The following is an 18948-nucleotide window of genomic DNA, read 5'->3' on the forward strand; positions in this document are numbered from 1 at the left end:
AAAAAAAAAAAAAAAAAAAAACCTCGTGGTTCATCAGGCTGGAGAGATGGTTCATTGATTGGTCAATGAGCCTGATGACCTGAGTTTGATGCCCTGGGCCCAACATGGTAGAAGTTATCCTCTGCCTCTGATCTCCACATGAGAACATACATATGAAAACAGCATATACACATAATGAATGTAATTTTAAAAATTTTAAATGAGAGGAGCTAGAGAGATGGCTTAGCAATTAAGAACACCTGCTCTTGCCAAGGACCCAGGTTCAATGCCTAGCACCCACATAACAGCTCACAACCATCTGTAACTCCAGTTTCAGGTGATCTAATGTTCTCTTCTCATGCCCATGAGCACCAGTCACACACAGAGCACACATACACACATGCAGGCAAAACACACAAGGATAAAATTAAATAATCTAAAATAATAATAATACAATTATGCCATGTATTGACAGCTAGACAAAGCTTTAGTAATGCAGAACAGAGGTTAAATCTTCACTCTGACCTACTCAGTTTTCTGTTTCTGTTTTTTGGAGTGTATGTGGTATATCACATGTACATGCATGTGTCCGTGTCCAGAAGCCATAAAGAGCACATTCAAAGTCCTGCTCTACCACTTTCTACCTTATTCCTTTGAAACAGGTTTCTCACTGAACCAGGGACTCATAATTTCAGGTAGGTGGTCAGCAAGGCCCCTAAAATCACGGTGAAGTTAGAGGCACAGGTGCCACGTGTCATTTGGAATTTGAACTCAAGTCCTCCCTCATGCTGACGTGTGTGTTCTTAGCCAGTGAGCCATCTCCCAGGCTTCCATCATCAAGCACCTTTAAAAAGAAATTCTGACTGCTCCAAGAGATTAACTTTTCTTAACTGCAAAATAAGAAATTTAACGTCTGTCTTACAAAGAGCTGTTGTAGAAATCAGAAATTACGTCACCCAACATGTCCCACTTTCTGCTTCCAATTACCTCAAAACAAGAATATGGTGCCTTACATAGTAGGCTCTTATTAACCAGTATCTCTAATGCTGTACATACAGTGGAAGGTTTGTTTTAAGCCATCTGGGAATTATTCAGTAGAAAACCACATGAGAAGTACTATTAAAGATGGACAACCACACTGGCCAAAGTTTGCCCAGCTATTTTGGAGACAAGAAACGATAAGCTTCTAACTGCCTTCAATAAATTCCGGGTACCTACAACATGCCAGGCACTGGGCTGGCTGCTTTCTTACTTCTCAAGAACAGACTCCTGGGCTCCTGACATGGGCCCTTAAGCAAAGATAAATATTGCAAGCTGGGAATTCAGAACAGCTCCACAAGAACTGGCCTCATTTACTCAGGCAGAAAAACAACACTATTACTTTGTCCATCTCTAATGTCCAGCCAGACTTCCTTGTCCCCACTGTTCTGCATGCATCATATATTTTGTCCTTGAGAATGTGCTATAACCCTAAAAGAAAAGGGCCTTTCCTACTCCAAGTCTTACTGACCTTTCTATTACTGGACATTATGTAACCTTTTTTGGTACAAGTTCCTTTCATTAAAATTATACTAATAATTTGGGTTTGTTTTTTTGTTTTTTGTTTTGCTTAGACTCCATTTAGCATCAGTAGCACACACTAGCTTGGACATGGTAAGAAGTCTAAGCAGGTTAAAGGTGTCTGCCACCATGTCTGATGACCTGAAGACCCCAGGATCGAGATGGTTTAAGAAGATAGCCAAATCCAGGCGTGGTGGCGCACACCTTTAATCTCAGCACTCGCGAGGCAGAGACAGGTGGATGATCACTGTGAGTTCAAGGCTAGCATGGTCTACAAAGTGAGTCTAGGACAGCTAAGACTACACAGAGAAACCCTGTCTCAAAAAAACAGAAAGAAGAGGAAGAGGAAGAGGAGGAGGAAGAAGAAGAAGAAGATGATGATGATAGCCAATTCCTGTAAGTTGCCCTTTGACCTCCATATATGTACCATGGCACACACAACACCCTAATGTACACAATAAATATAGATTCAATTTTTTAAGTAATACCAGATCATCTACACTTGTGATAGATTTCATGCAAATGTGTCTTGTCTCCACAATACTGTATACTAAAGTGGGCAAAGTGCTGGAAAAACTGTAACCATTCCACTAGTGTTTATTGACCACATGACTGACTAAAGCCTCCTCCAAAAATAACAAGTACATGATGTGCAAAATCCTTATTCCCACCCTTCTTAGCTCATGTCACAGAAATTTCAGTTGCTTCAGCAGAGGATATAATGTAGAGCAATATGCTGTTTGGCTCCAATATTCTGGGAGTCAGTAATTACGCTAGATTTGACCTTTATATAATCACAGAAAGAAGTCCCTAATAAATAGATGTGCACATAGCCATTCACAGAGCATGCGGTAGGTAATTTATTACTCCTACTCGTTTTCTTTCATGAGAGCTATCCAGGGTGCCAATCCATGTATGGAGAGGCCTTCTTTCCATGAATTCTTTTCCTGCCACCCCAAGGTAAACGGCCATCTGGAAAGCACATTCAAAGAATTTTGAGTGTGAAAGTGTATTTATAAACCTTTGAGTTCAATCTCCACCACCATCAAAAATCAAAACAAACAAAATGGTGCTGTACAAAAGCATAAATCTGGTATTAAAAAAAAATAATAAAAAAAGCTCAACATGGTGGTGCAATGAATGCCCATAATCTCAGCACTTGAGAGGAGACAGAGACAGGTGGATCTGTGTGAGTTCCAGGACAGCCTAGTCTACAAAGTGAGTTCCAGGACATCCAGAGCTACACAGAGAAACCCTATATTGAAAAAAAACAACAACAAAAACAGAGTCTTGGATGTACATATATTCATCCATGGAATTCTTCAGCTCTTTATTGAACTAAAGTTGTTCAAAATACATTCAAAGAATAACTAGCACAAAATGCAAAACAAAATATCCCTCAACAACCTGACTCTTTATAAAAAGTCTCACTATAAATAGCTCTCTGGGACGTACTCTTATCTCAACAACTACTCCACACCTATATTTCAAAGTCAAAGGGAAGGCCAAAAGAAAAAAAGAAAAAAAAAATCAATGATTTTATCTCTTCATCCCTTTCTAACCCTTTCAAGGCTGAAGCCAGAGCCTTAGGCTTAGACTAAAATAAACTAGTACAACAGTTGACTCATCCCACTAGGCCTGGACCTATCTCTGCCACCAAAGCAAGATTTCCCAAGATGATGCAAGGAGCTCAGAACCAGATGCATGGGTCCCAGACACTTCAGATAAAGCCACAGCACCACGAGGACAGCAGGGCAATGGGTATAAGGAGAAGAGGCAGGAAACTAGAACACAGGACAGCAGCTGCTTACCTCCTGAGGGAGTCTTCCTCAGAGCTTTCTTCAGCCATATCTTGATGTAAGGCCTCCTGTGATACAGTTCCAGATCTGCTGGGCTGGGTATAAATTCGTTCCCAGTGGCCTGTCTCCTGGTTAAAGGCCACCCCCACAGTCCTCTCCTCTTGTGAATTAGCAGAGCTGCTCAACTCCAGCCTGCTGGAGCTAGGCGTTTGGCCGTCAGTCCGCTCAAGAGGTGGCAACTGGTTGCTACTCGGTGGCATGCCCTCAAAGGTAGTGGAGACGTGCCAGGAAGCGCTAGCCTCACCAGATGAGTAGTTGGGTGTGGTTCTTTCCCAACGAAGAGTATCATTGTTGAAGGTCAGAAGATTATGGCAAGCGCGGCAGCGATTAAGGTGGCCCCGAGACAGGTTGGAGTTGTTCTCACTGCTGTGTGGGGTGGGCTGATGGGAAGGACCTGGCCTCTCAGAGTCAATGTTATTGTTGAGCATTTCCTGGGCCTGTTGAGTCTGGGGGGCTTCCCCACTCAGGCTCTGATCCAGCTCCTGCAGCCTGTCATACTCTAAAAAGAAGCGTCTCAGGTCACATTGAAGCTCATGGCGAATGTTGCCAGAGTTGTTTTGGCTGGAACCATTCCCTCCATCTGACTCAGTTGCCAACCCTGATGATGGAAAACCCCTCCCTTCTGTGGCTGAAGTGTACACAGATGCCTGAGAGCCGCCTTCCTGCTGTCTCAGCACAGACAGCAAACTCACTGAGGAGGCACTGGTCCTGGGTGGGGGCATAGATTCTACCTCAGAGCGTGAGTTCAGAGTGAGTACTGTCCGGGTCCACTCAGAGCCTGTCAGTCCAGGGGCTAGTTCTCTGTGATACCTAGAAGGGTGGCTAGACAAAGGGCCCCCCAAAGAACGACGGGTAGGACCCAGACTGAGGTTGCGGAGCGTGTTGCCCGCAGTGCTGCTCTGGACTGTACTGAAGGCAGACGGCCGATTCAGGAGGCCCTGGTCCTGCTGCGTTGATGAAGCCTGCTCCGGGGGATGGAAGGGCTCGGTCTGTACAAAAGAAAAGGAAGGGGTAGTAGCTCTGGCAGAAGCAGGGGAGACACTGTCCTGGTGTGGCAAGAGGGAAGGAACTCGAGTGCCAGCACAGCGGCTGCAAAGGCACAGGATCCCAGGGTGCTGGCAGCACTCCATTGTGGTGGGGTAACTGACCCGCTGTCGGAGCCTGATGTAAGCGGAAGTCCTGGGACGCTCCGTGGAGGGCTGAGGGGGAGGCGGTGGGGGTGAGGGGGTAGCAGAATCTTGTACTGTGCTTTGCTCTCCCACCTGGATGCCAGAAGAGCGGGAGGACAGCATATGCAGGAAATTGTGGAGGAGAGGTGTCCGGCGAACTGGCTGTGATTGCAGGAGGGCACGCTGGCGGTAGTGAGATAATTCTGTCCCATCGATAGGGATTTCTGGTTCGTCATCACCCTGCAACATGGACCAGAAGGAGGAGAGAGTAGAGCACAACAGTTAGGTAGAACCTCCAAACAAATCAGGAAAAACTTAAAACTGATAATCATCCAAGGAGAGCCACCTCCACAGATAAGCAAAAACTCTCCATAAGGTACTGAAAACTAGCTTCAGACTCAAAACCATCATATGGTATTAAATTATCCATTTCCAATTGGCAACAAATCTGAATGAGTACATCTGGCAGAACAATTATTTTATAAAAGGCATCTCTGTGACATAGAAGCAGTAAGGGGAAACAAAATGTCAGCCAGCTAGAGGCACATGAGTGACAAGCACGATGAACACAAGAATTACTTCCTTTTTTTAGGTTTATTTTTATTTTATTTTATATTTAAGTGGTTTTGCCTGCATGTATTTATATGCACCACATTCATGTCTGGTGTCCATGGAGGTCAGAAGAAAGAATCAAATACTATAGAACTAAAGTTACAGATAGCTGTGAACTACTACATGTGTGCTGGGATTCAAACCAGGGGCTTCTACAAAAACAGCAAGTGCTCTTCCCTGCTGAGCCACTTCTCCAGCCTCTGGCTATTTCTTCCTTTTAAAGATTTATTTTCAGGAGCCAGAGAGATGGCTCAGAGGTTAAAAACACTCATTGATTTTGCAGAAGACCTTGGTTTGTTCCCAGAATCCAGAATCCATCTGGTGGTTCACAATTGGCTGTAATTCCAGGTCCAAGAGATCCAATGTCTTCTTCTGATCTGTGTGGTCACTGTACACAGACATACATTCAGGGAATATAACCACACACATTTAAACAAATTATGGCTTATTTGTTCGTTTATGTATACATGTGGGTCTCTGTGTGGGTGTATGCCATATATATCCAGATGCTGAGAACAGGCCAGAAAAGGGCATTGGTCCCTTGAAGCTAGAGTAATGAGCAGTTGTAAACAACCCAACATGGGGATTGAAAACAGAACTCAGGGGCTGGAGAGATGGCTCAGTGGTTAAGAACACTGACTGTTCTTCCAGAGGTCCTGAGTTCAATTCCCAGCAACCACACGGTGGCTCATAACCACCTATAATGTGATCGGATGCCGTCTTCTGGCCCGCAGGCATACATGAAGACTCATATACATAAAATAAATAAATAAATATTTTAAAAAAGAGTAAAAATATAATCAGAATTATATTTTAATAATAAATTGTTGTAATGCATACCAGAGCTAATAATAAAGAATAATATGATTAGAATTAGAGTGCTACTTTAGAAAATAACTCACAGTTAAGATGGAATTGGAACTGATGGACCCTTACCTGCTGATTAGAAGGATTAACAATGGCTGTAAGTAAGTAGTGCCCAAGTGGATCAAATCTCACCAGACTGAAAGCACAAAAGAAGAAGACAGAGACAACAAGACCATGTTAACTGTGAAATGGAAACTGTCAGACTACCGACTTCATGCTTTCAAACCTCTTTCTGCCGGGCGGTGGTGGCGCACGCCTTTAATCCCAGCACTTGGGAGGCAGAGGCAGGCGGATCGCTGTGAGTTCGAGGCCAGCCTGGTCTACAAAGAGAGTCCAGGACAGCCAAGGCTATACACAAAGAAACCCTGTCTCGAAAAACCAAAAACAAACAAACAAACAAACAAAAAAAAACCTCTTTCTTTCTCCCCTACTCCCTCTCTTCTGGAGATAGTCTATCTACGTAGCCTAGGTCATATTCAAACTCACAAATGTGCCTGCCTCAGTGCCTATGTGTAACAACTGCAGGCCTGAAGAGAGAACCAGATCTCATTACATATGGTTATGATCCACCATGTGGTTGCTGAGAATTGAACTCAGGACCTTCGGAAAAGCAGCCAGAGCTCTTAACCTCTGAGCCATCTCTCCAGCCCTCAACTTTTTTTTTTTATTAAAACATTACTAAGGTTTTATGTTGTTTTCTAATGTAAAGAAGTATGTATTAAGAAAAAGGTTTTGCAGGGTCTGGTGGCACACTTTTAATCTCAGCACCCAGGAGGCAGAGGCAGGCAGATCGGTGAAGGTCAGCCTGGTCTACAAAGCCAGTCCAGGACAGCCAGGGCTACACAGGGAAACCCTGTCTCAAAAAAAAAGAAGAAGGAGAAGGAGATGGAGGAGGAGGAAGAGGAGGAGAAGAAGATTCACTTTCACTCTTTTTCTGAGACAGAGTCTTATATATTCCAGGCTAGCTTGTAAGTCAACACAAAGTTATAGATGACCTTGAACTTTTGATCTCCCTTCCTCTACCAACCCAGTATTGGGATTACAGGTGTGCACTAACACACTCACTTTATATGGTACTGGGGATCAAACTCTAACATTCATTCATGCAAAACAAGCCCTCAACTTGAGCTACATCCTCAGGCTATGATTTCAGTTTTGAAAACCACCCAGGCTTGCATCACGGTAAGCAGCTACATGAAATGAGTATCTGTTCAACAAGAACATAAACTGTAAATCAGAATGCTCTCACACAGATCCAGGTCTCCCTTCACACAGCTGCTACACTGGAAAAAAGTATGTACTCCTGTAACAACAAAGTATCAGTACCAAGTGATATGGCTAGAAGCCATAACATGGTCAAAGGCACCCAAAGAAAACAATGTATCCCATCTAATTTAGGCAGTGTATGTCTTGTTTTTGTAGTGCTGAAGCCATATATGTAATAGGCAAGAGCTATACAATCTTCCTACATCACCTGCCCAATTGTGGTTTATGGTGTTTGGGGATTTTGTTTTTGTTTTTTTTTTCAATAGGATCTTACTATGTAACTCTGGCTGTCCTGGAACTCACTATACAGACTATGCTGGCCTCAAACTAAGAGACCCAACTGCCTCTGCCTTCCAAGCGCTGGGATTAAAGGTATGTGCCAAGACACTGGGCATGGTATTTTGTGGGTGGGTCTTTTTGTTGTTGTTTTGTTTTGTTTTTGTTTTTGAGACCGGGTTTCTGTATATAGCCTTGGCTGTCCTGACTCTTCGCAGACCAGACCTGCCTCTCCCTCCCCGAGTGCTGGGATTACAGGCATGTGATAATGCACAAGACCGTGTTTTTTCTTTTGAGACAGTGTTCTTGCTAAGTAGTCAGGAAGGCCTCAGACTCCCTACGTAGCCCAGGCTGGCCATGATCTACCTACCATAAATACCAGAATCCTGAGATTACAGATATATACTACCACAACTGTGTTTTGATCTCAGCCACCAAGTGTATTTTGATCTCAAAAAATAAATCTAAATAGCAGATCATATTTATACCTCTATTTTGCAATTTGATGAATATAAACAGTGAGAAAAAATTAGTGAGAAAGCAGCCAACAAATTACCTAAAAACTACCCATTTCTTTTTGATAAGCTTCCCAAAGGATAATCCCAAGAACAGACAGCTTTGAATCTAAGTAAGATTCTACTTACTGACCCTGATCTGGAGAGACAACAAGATGAGTCTGCTTCTGGGCTAATCACCCTAAAGAAGACTGACAACCTGTCTCCTAAAATGACAGCAGTTGTAAATGCTCTATCATGTCAGTCTGGTGCATGACATAGTTGATGGAGCACATAACTCACCGGACACGTTCCATTTCACTAGCTGTCTTCACCACAGCAAAGGGCTCCCGTCGACTCCAATCCCAGAAGTGGATCTCATTTGCAGTGGCTATCAGTAGGAGCTGAGCCGTAGGGTGGAAAGCCAAAGAGGCTATGGCATTGTTGCTATCTGTGAACCAGCTTTCACTGCCACCCTGCAAATGAACCAATCCCAAATATTCTCAGATTACAAACTGCCAATGGATGGTGAGTCCATGTCAAGAAAATTATACTGAAAAGGTACTTACACCTATAATAATAATGAGAAGTGAAGAGAACATTACCAGGAATTTGAGACCAGCCTGCTCTACATAGTAAGCAGGCCAGCCTGTACTGCACAGTGACACCTTGTCAGAAGAAAAAAAAAAAGGAGGAGGAGGAAGAGGAAGATGAGAAGGAAGAAGAAGGAAGGAGAAGGAGGAGGAAGGAGAGAGAAAAGGAGGGGGAGAAAAGGTAAAAAGTTCTGTGTGAGATTATATAGCTCAGTGGTAGAGGACATGCTTTACATATATGAAGCTCTGGGTTTGATACCGAGTATCTCCACTTGCAGTTGCCTTCTCTATCAGAGTGTGGTAGTGCATGTTATTAATCCCAGCACTCAAGAGACAAAGGCATGTGGCTCTCCATGAGTTTGAGGGTAGCCTGGTCTACATAAATACATTTCCATTTAAGATAAGATGAATTCGTATAGGGTTTACTTTAAACATGTCCTCTATAAAATAATGTATAAAAATAGTAATCTAGCCAGGCATGGTAGCACACACCTTTAACCCCAGCACCCTAGAGGCAGAGGCAGGTGGATCTCTGTGAGTTCAAGGCCAGCCTGGTCTACAAAGTGAGTCCAGGACAGCCAAGTCTACACAGAGAAACCCTGTCTTAAAAATAAAAAGAATAGTAAGACAAATATTACTATCTTCAAGTCAATTACAAAGCCTCCACTCAGTTCCTGTTCCTGACATCTGTGAAAATTTCAGCTTGGTGCAAACACAGTACAGCACAACCCATTAGCCAGTCATCAGGACAAGCAGCATCTTGCTTTGATGATCATAAGGACAGTACTCTAAGACAATGGAAGTCTATACTGAATTCACTTTAGAGGCTCCTCCTATACAATCTTAAAAGGAGCAGATAGAAGAAAAGTTTAACATGTTTACTTTATAACAAAATATATAAACTAGAATGTCCATCCTTCAAGTGAGCAATGACTAACAGATACTCAGATTAAGCCCTAAGGGGGTGGTTAGTTTCTCAGCTAGAATTAATTCAGTGATGGGGCTGAAGATATGATTGGTAGTTAAGAGCACTGGACTTCTCTTCCAGAGGACCCAAGTTCAATTCTCAACGCCCACAGGAGCTCACATATCATGAGCTGGCACTTTCACACAGTCATATATGCAGGCTGAACACCAACGCACATAAAATAAAAATAAATTATTTTTTTAAAAAATAATCCAGGGGGCTGGAGAGATGGCTCAGAGGTTAAGAGCACTACCTGCTCTTCCAAAGGTTCTGAGTTCAATTCCCAGCAACCACATGGTGGCTCACAACCACCTGTAATGGGATGTGGTGCCCTCTTCTGGTATGCAGGTGTACATGCAGGCAGGACACAGTATACATGATAGATAGATAGATAGATAGATAGATAGATAGATAGATAGATAGATAAAAAAATAAATATATATATATATATGTATATATATATATATATATATATATATATATAAAATAATCAGATGGCAAATAAGTCTCTGTGTTTGGAATACCAAAGGAAGAAAAAAGCAGCCTAAGAAAATACTTACATGTAAATCCCAAATCCTAACTTCCCCATCTAGGCAGCCAGAAGCAATGAGGCCTGAGATGGTGGGATGAAAAGTGACACACCATGGAGTCCGGCGGTGTCCAATCAGAGAGTGAACACACTTGCCAGTCTTAACCTCTGTAATATAGATGTTATGGTTCACATGTGTGGACGCCAAGAGAGTCCTAGGGAATCAAAATGTAGGAATAATTAAAAAACATGTAGACGGAAAACAAATTTTACCAGCTTTAGACAACAAAAAACTGACACTATTCCCTATCTACGCATCAAAGAAATTAAGATGCCTGTTAGAAGTTGGGCAGTGGTGGCACACGCTTTTTAATCCCAGCATTTAGGAAGCAGAGGCAGGTGGATCTCTGTGAGTTCGAGGTCAGCCTGGTCTACAGAGTGAGCCCAGGACAGCCAAGGCTACACAGAGAAACCCTGTCTCGGGCAGGGGTGGGGGGTAGATATGCCTGTTAGGCAGTTTATTTATACACAACAGAAACATTCTGATTTAAAAGCTTTTAGTTTCCTCACACTGTCCCCCAAATGATACACACTGCCTTAAAGTAATTTTTCCATATCAGAAATCCAACATGCCATTGTTGGCTTCTATTAGGCAAAGCAATGTTATTGAGAACCTAAGTGAGTTCTGAACCTTGACTTTCACCATTTTCTTATAATTCTTATTATTCTTCTGGTTGTATTTGACTACTTTCTTTCCATTTCATACACACACACACACACACACACACACACACACACACACACACACACCATACACACCTTCATAGATTCATCCAATGCTTCAGAGAATCTCTTGGGATTAACCTGAATGATCGAGCTAAGCCAAGAGTACAAGAAAGCCAGGTCACCACAAATCTTAAGCTACAGCTAAATATTAGGTACCTGTCTGGGCTGAAGGCCAGTAAGAAGGTCGAGCGTGGACTATCAGGCAGTTCTACTCTCTGCGAGAAAATAAATAAATAAACACATACATACATACATACACATCACTTATAAAGTAAAGTTTACTCTGACTCTAAAGCACAGAAGCCATTCTAGATTAATATCACAGTACAGACTAAAAAAATATGAAGACAATGATCAAGTTATAAATTGAAGGGGTTGGAGAGGTGGCTCAGTGATTAAGAGCACGGCTGCTCTTCCAGAGGGCCTGGATTCAACTCCCAGGTCCCATATGACAGTTTGTAACTGTCTGTAACTCCTGCTCCAGGGGATCTGACACCCTCAGACAAACCTGTGTGTGTGTGTGTGTGTGTGTGTGTGTGTGTGTGTGTGTGTGTGTATGCAAAATGCCAATGCACATAAAATAAAAATAAATTGAGGTAAATCTAAATTCAAGAAAAATATTTCTAGTCTTATCTCTCACATTATAAGGCAATTTCACAAAACTAGTTATATGAAGTCTCACAGACAAGATAAATTACATCTCCACTCTCTTCCATTAATGCTACTTTACTATCATCCCCACACAAATCCTATGGCAAAAATCCTGTTTCCTTACCTTGCCCTCCCATTTCATCCATCGCGTTTTATCTTCCACAAGCTCCTGCAGAAGCCGCTGGGCACCCATAGCACGGGTACCCCGTTCTCGGCCCCAGAGGATCCGTACAGCATTCTTTTCTGGAACAACCTTCATGGTACTCAGGAGCCACTGTCACACCAGGGATAAGAACTGAAGGAGCAAGTAATAGCTCCACAAACAGAAGTGGCTAAAATGAGGCCATTCAGGTCCTTGTCAGTTGTCCTCATGGAAACCTAGAACGAAGAATAATGCCAAATAATGCCTACTCTGCACCCAAGAGACTTCCATCACAAACGCAATTTTAGCTCAAAAGAGAAAGTGTCCTTTTCCTATCTTTTCCTATTTAACTATGGTTTCCCAGAAAAGGTATTTCTTCCACATAGTTTTTCTTTCAAAAATATTTCATCTTGTCATATTCCTTCTATAGCTCTACTTTATACATGAAAAACTAGACATTTTGACCACAATTATTCAGTTCTTATTTTTTGATAAGGCAGAAAAGAAAACTTCATTCTTAATAAAAATGCCTTCAAAAAATCTCCTTGAAAACAAAATATATGTAGAGTTATGGGCACAGCCTAGCACATAGCTAGGGAGATGGCACAGGTGGTAAAGAGCTTGCTAACCAAGCATGAGTTCAGATCCCTAGAGCCCATGTGAAAAGCCAGGCACTGTAGTGTACCTACTTCCTGGGTCCTACCACTGGGAAGTGGAGACAAGTAAAGTCCTGGAATTCACTGGCTAGCCTAGTAAAATCAGTAAGCTCCAGATTCAGTGAGAAGCCCTGTCTCAAAAAATGAGGTGAAGTGCAATTGAAGAAGATGCCTAGCCAACTACCTCTGGCTTGCACACATACACATTATGGGGGTCTGAATGAAAATGGGCCTCACAGGCTCTTGTATTTGAATGCATGGTCAGTGGAACTGTTGGAGAAGAATTAAGAGCTGTGGGGTCCTTGAGGAAGATGTGTCACTCACTGGTGGTAAACACTGAGTTTTCAAAAGCCAACTGCAAGCCCAGGTGTGCAGTATGTGCTCTCTTTCAGATCACCCATACTGCCTCGTGCTTGTCAATCATCTGTACAATTTCTGCTACTGCTCCAGCACCATGCCTGACTGTGGTGCCATGCTCCCCACCATGATGGTCATGGACTCGCCCTCTCAAACTGTAAGCAAGCCCTTAACTGTTGGCTTTCTTTTGTAAGTTGCCTTGGTCGTGGTGTCTCTTCATAGCAATAAAAAAGTAATTAAGAAACAACATGAACATGTACACATACATATACCACCATATACAATAAATAAATATAAATGACTAGGCTGGGATGTAGCTCAGTGGTAGACCTCCTGTTTAACATGCCTAAGACCCTGTATTCAATTTCTAGCACTCTAAAAAGTATCGGTAATATTTTTAAATACTTTGGAAAGTTGGGGAACAGTGGCTTAGACAAAAATTATATAGAAGAGTTACAGTGGGGAGCTTAGTAGTAGAACATTTACCTAGCATTTCTAAGGCCCTTGATTTTGGCCTTAGCACTGGAAAGAAAGAGAGAAACTGGGAAGAAAGGAAGGGGAAAGATTAAAAAATACAATGGTTATTTTGAGTGGAAGCTTAAAGTAACTTAAAAAAAAAAAGACAGAACTTTGGGAGGCAGAGGCAGGTGGATCCATGTGAGTTCGAGGCCAGCCTGGTCTACAATGTCCAAAATAGAGAAACCCTGTCTCGAAACACCTCCCCCCCAAAAGACAGAATTCACATAGTTCAGGCTGCCCTCAAACTATATATATATATATATATATATATATATATATATTTTTTTTTTTTTTTTTTTTTTTTTTTTTAAGCTTCTGATCCTCCTGCCTCCACTTCCCTAGGTCTGGGATTATCAATCTGTCAGCAAGCCTAGTTTACATGGTGCTGGGGACTGAATCCAGGGCTTTTTTGGGGGGGTGGGATTGAGATAGAGTTTCTCTGTGTAACAGCCCTGGCTATCCTGGAACTCTCTCTGTAGTCCAGGCTGGCCTCAAACTCACACAGATCCACCTGCATCTACCTCCCAAGTGCTGAGATTAAAGGTGTGCGCCAGCTTGAAAGGTAGTTTTCTACTTCCACGCTAAGGACAGGGTTTATATAGCTCACACTGGCTTCAAACTCTTGTTCCTGCCTCCAAATGCTGGGATATCAGACATAAGGCACTATGCCTAGCTTCTTGTTTTCTAAATTCAGAAGTAGTAACTGTCAGAGTAGGTCATCGTTGCACAAACCTATAATCACAGCACTTGGGAGGTTGAGACAAGACCGAGGCTTTGAAGCCAGCCCAAGCTACATGACAAATTCCAAGACATCATAACATGCAGAGCAAGAAAATAAAAGGAGAGAAAGCTAGCAAGATGGCTCAGTTATTGGTAAAGGTCCTTGCCACAGAGAAGCCAGTTTGTTCCCCACAGCTATTGTGAAGGTAGAAGGAAACACCAACCCCACAAAGTTGTTCTTTGACTCCCATATACACACACATGTACAAAATAAAATCTTTTAAATTAAAATAAAACAAGGGAGGAGTAACTGCTTACTGTGAAAGTCAAACAATAACTGCCTCCTTCCATTTCTCCAAAGGCTGCAATCTACAAAGCACATAACCAGACATATCCAAATACAGACATAAGGAAAAATACTTATAACTTATGCTGAAGGAAGGAGTTTTCTTCCTAGAGCATTAAAATGTATCAGGTCAGAAAGATTCCACAGTAATGCAAGCACCAAGTTTCTAGGCCTGTACAGTCAGTTCCCTACAAAGTGCTAAACACAAAGTATTGCTTCATTTGGGTGCTGGGGATTCAACTCAGGACCCTGAGTTTGCTTAGCAAACTGTACCACCATGACACACCCAGCCTCTGATCACCAACTCTTAATATGTACATAGGAAAAATGTCAAGCAGAACAACCTCCAGAGTAGACTGTGGCTGAATAACAGAAGGAAATAATCTTCTTGGTGATCTGTACAACTCAGAAACAAACTTTTAGCTGTGAGCCTGCTCCAGGATTCCCTCTGTACAAACTAACAAATAGTTCAAGTATTTCTTACCTTTTACTACTAACCAAGAAAGTAGAAGAAAGATAGTTTTTTGTTTGTTTGTTTTGTTTTGTTTTTTGGTTTTTCGAGACAGAGTTTCTCTGTGTAGCCCTGGCTGTCCTGGACTCACTTTGTAGACCAGGCTGGCCTCAAACTCACAGCGATCCACCTGCCTCTGCCTCCCGAGTGCTGGGATTAAAGGCGTGCGCCACCACCGCCCAGCGAAAGATAGTTCTTATTAGTTCACTTTGTACTAAATTAGTTCACTCTGTACTAAAACTATAATTCTTTTATCTAATACAGAGACCCTCAGAAGAAATAATTTTATTGCATTATTATTTTTTAAGAAATACTTTAAAAATCCACTGACCTATCAATACAACATAAAGTACATTTAAACCATTTATACTCTGACAATAAATAGTAGAAATAGCAGCAGCAGTCCTGTGTGTGTGTGTGTGTGTGTGTGTGTGTGTGTGTGTGTGTGTGTGCGTGCGCGCACGCGCGCACTCAAACACAGGCACCAAGTCCCAGGAGAACTTGCAGGAGTCAGTTCTCTCTTTCCACCATGTGGGTTCCAGAATTGAACTTAAGTCATTAGGCAGCAAGCACCTGTGCCCTTTGAGCAACCTCAATGGTCCAGGTCCATTCTTTAAAAAAATAAAAATAAATCATCCTTTCTGTCCTCTTGTAACTCAAAAGACAAACGGTTTACAAATGTTATATGATTCAAAGAACTGTGATACCACCTTTGGTTCCTACAGGAATCAAAAAAAAAAGAAAGTTTCTACAAACACCATCAAGACAACTAAAAAAACTACTAAAATCGAGATTACCAAAAAGGCTGGCAGTGCTGGTGCATACCTTTAATCCCAGCACTAAGGAGGGAGAATTAGGTGGATCTCTGAATTCTAGAGGCCAGCCCATTCTACAGGGCAGCCAGGGCTACTAGGTAAATCCTATCTCAATAAAACAAAAACAAGGGCTGGAGAGATAGCTCAGCGGTTAAGAGCACTGACTGCTCTTCCAGAGGCCATGAGTTCGATTCCCAGCAACCATATGGTATCTCACAACCATCTATAACCGGAGTTGATCTCCTCCTCTGACCTGCAGATGTACATGCAGGTAGAGCACTGTATATATAATAAAAAAATAAATAAATCTTAAAAAACAAAACAACAACCAAAACCAAAAACTGCGTGTCTATCAATTTCCAGGGACCTAAACTCAAGAGTTCAAACTGGTAACAATCTGATTGACTAGTGGTCAGAACTTAAAGGCACCAAAACAACTGCATCTCTCTTTTTCCCCCCTAGGGAAATACACTTAGTATTGCTTTAAAAAAAAGAAAGAAAGAAAGAAAGAAAGAAAGAAAGAAAGAAAGAAAGAAAGAAAGAAAGAAAGAAATCTTCTGTTGGTTTGTGTTATGCTTCAGACCCAGGATAAGCAGCTGAGATGCCTTCTGAACCAAGGCAGACCTGGTCCACCCCGCCACCTCCAGTTCTCCCACTCTTTCCCCCCTGCCTCTCCCCCCCCCCCCCCCCCGCCCTCAAAAGCATCCTCCGCCCCCTCCTGCTTTTCTGTCTCCCCTGACAGAGCAGCTTCCCTAGTCCTTGGGTCAGGTAAACCCACCCTGACCCCAACAAATCTGCATTTAAATACTTTACCATGTCTTGAATTAGCTTATTTCATTGGTGGAGATAATTTATCACTAATGTATAATAATATTTAACTACCCTATACAAAAATCATCTAGAGTATGCCATAAACTCACTAAGAACTCAAGAGTTATAGGCTCTTTTGCAATTTCATCATCTATGCTAACAATTTTATTCTACCTCCTAGTTAAGATTTTGGGTGCCTGGGGAGCAGGAGGCCCTAGCTTTCAGGAGGCAGAGGCAGGTAGATTTCTGTGAATTGGAGGGCAGACTGGTCTACAAATTGAGTTCCAGGACAGCAAAGACTACACAGAGAAATTCTGACTCAAAGAGTCAGAGAGAGGGGACAGAAAGAAAGAGGGGGGGGGGGAGAGATCAACCTAGCCCACATATCAAACCAGCCAGAGCTACACAGTGAGACCCTGTTTCAAATTAACTGAGAGAGAGAGAGAGGGCTGGGGGGTGGGGGAGTGGGGGGGAGGGGGGGTCAGAGAAAGACAGACAGACAGACAGACTTTGGGTAAGACACTCCTTTGAGACTCAGGATCCTCCTCCTCTACTGTTATTAAGATTGCTGTAAGGCTCCAATGAGTAAAGAGCTGTGGAAGTGTTAGAATTCACTGCAGTTACTGTTTTCATTATTAGTGAATCCTCCTGAGTTCACTACCATTGCCCTCCCTAAACAATAAGGCCAATTAAACCCACAGGTGCCACAATTCCTCAAAGTAGCAGATTTCTAAGAAACATTTCAAAGGCAGTTACCAGACAAGAAAGTAAAACATACTCAGGAGACAAAATGACTGTGTGGTCAAAGTAATTAAATGTGATTGGGGCTGTTTGCACATCCATAAAATGAGGCAAACAGAACTGAAGTTGGGAGTGTAACGTAATAGTAGTAGAGAATGTGTACATAGCATGCTCAAAAAACCAAGTTCAATGCACAGCATCAAAACACAAAAAGCACCTAATCAATAATTTAGACAACACACCACACACACACACCATACACACTTTTTCTTTTTCTTTCTTTTTTCTCTTTTCGGTTTTCAAGACAGGGAAGCCTTGGATATCCTGGACTCACTTTGTAGACCAGGCTGGCCTCAAACTCTCAGTAATCCACCTGCCTCTGCCTCCGGAGTGCTGGCATTAAAAGTGTGCCACCACACCCAGCTCACACACACCTTTCTTTAAAAATAAATAAAGAAGGACTTAGTGGCCATGTGTGGTGGTTGCATCCCTTTAATACCAGAACTTGGGAGGCAGAGGCAGGCAGTTCCAGGACAGACTGGGCTACCATGTCTCAAGAGACTTTGTCTTCATATATATATGATATCTTTTTTTAAGTATGTCTTTATGTGTGTGCAGGATTGTGCACACAAGTGCAGTTGCCAGTGGACTCCTGAAGATGACATCAAATCCTCTGGAGGTAGAATTTGTTTGAAGCTGGAGCAGGAGGTGAGATCAGGCCATACACAAGAGCAGTGCTTTCTCTTAACTGCTGAGCATCTGACCAACTGGTCTTTTCTCTTCTAGCATTTGGAGAATATGATTCTAAGAATCAAGACCTCTTTAGCTGTTTGCAAACACCACCACCCTCCCCAGCTCCCTAGGTACCCAAGGATGACCCTGAACTTCTTCTAATCCTTCTGCCTTCACTTCCCCAATGCACCAGCACATCCAATTTTCAATGCTAGGAGTCAAACCTAGGGCAGGCTTCATGCATGTTAGGCAACCACTCTACCAACTGAACTGCATGCGTACCCAGTCCCTGCTTAGCTATTAATAGAGTTCAATTTCCTCATTTATTTAACTGTTATGTGTCTGCCACCTGAGTGTGTCCATGAAAACAAAAAGCTAAGAATAAAATCAACCATGAAATGCTCGCACATATTCCCAAGCATTTACCCCTTTGGGAAAAAAATCATCATCATCATCCTGGGACTGGTGAGATGGCTCAGTAGATAGTGGCACTACTGCCAAGTCTGACAATCTGAGTTCCCACACAGTAGGAGAACCAATTCACAAAAGCTGTCCTCTAGCCTTTGCAAGTGTGCTGTAGCATTCACATGTGCACGTGTACACACAATACACAAAATAAATAAGAAAATAAATGTAATAAAAGTATAAATCTAGGCTAGAGAAATGATGCTTCAGTGCTTAGGAGTACCCGCTGCTCTTCCAGAGACCTGGGTTCATTTACTAGCACCTACATGGCAGCTCACAACTGTCTGCAACTCCAGTTCTAGGGGACCTATTGTCCTCTTCTAACCTCCTCAGACACAAGGTACACAGACATACACAAAGGCAAAATACACACATATAATTTAAGTTTTATAAATATAAATAAGTAATTAAAACCCCTAGACCTAAGCCAGGTATGGTAACACACACCTTTAATCCCAGTACTTGGGAGGCAGAGGCAGGCAGATTGGTGTGAGTTCAAGGCCAACTTGGTCTACAAAGTGAGTCC

At 42.4% G+C, this 18948-nt stretch overlaps 1 protein-coding gene across 7 annotated transcripts in view; it reads right to left on the minus strand.

The window, feature by feature from the left end:
• AMBRA1 (autophagy and beclin 1 regulator 1) overlaps positions 1-18948 on the minus strand; it is a 184316-nt gene that overhangs the window by 140396 nt on the left and 24972 nt on the right. For 3 of the 7 annotated variants that reach the window (XM_084776686.1, XM_084776685.1, XM_084776684.1), the window contains exons 2-8: positions 11733-11986; positions 11114-11172; positions 10203-10386; positions 8386-8558; positions 6116-6182; positions 4661-4807; positions 3351-4387 (exon numbers count right to left, since the gene is read on the minus strand). In XM_084776686.1, coding sequence (XP_084632812.1) covers positions 3351-4387; positions 4661-4807; positions 6116-6182; positions 8386-8558; positions 10203-10386; positions 11114-11172; positions 11733-11867 — 1802 coding nt within the window. In that variant the 5' untranslated portion in view covers positions 11868-11986. Of the gene's footprint in view, positions 1-3350; positions 4808-6115; positions 6183-8385; positions 8559-10202; positions 10387-11113; positions 11173-11732; positions 11987-13249; positions 13362-18948 lie in introns of those variants that run through there. The other 4 variants (XM_084776683.1, XM_084776682.1, XM_084776680.1 and 1 more) reach the window with 2 other exon arrangements.

Source organism: Acomys minous (assembly GCF_964271855.1).
Source record: "Acomys minous genome assembly, chromosome: 3".
NCBI lineage: Eukaryota > Metazoa > Chordata > Mammalia > Rodentia > Muridae > Acomys > Acomys minous.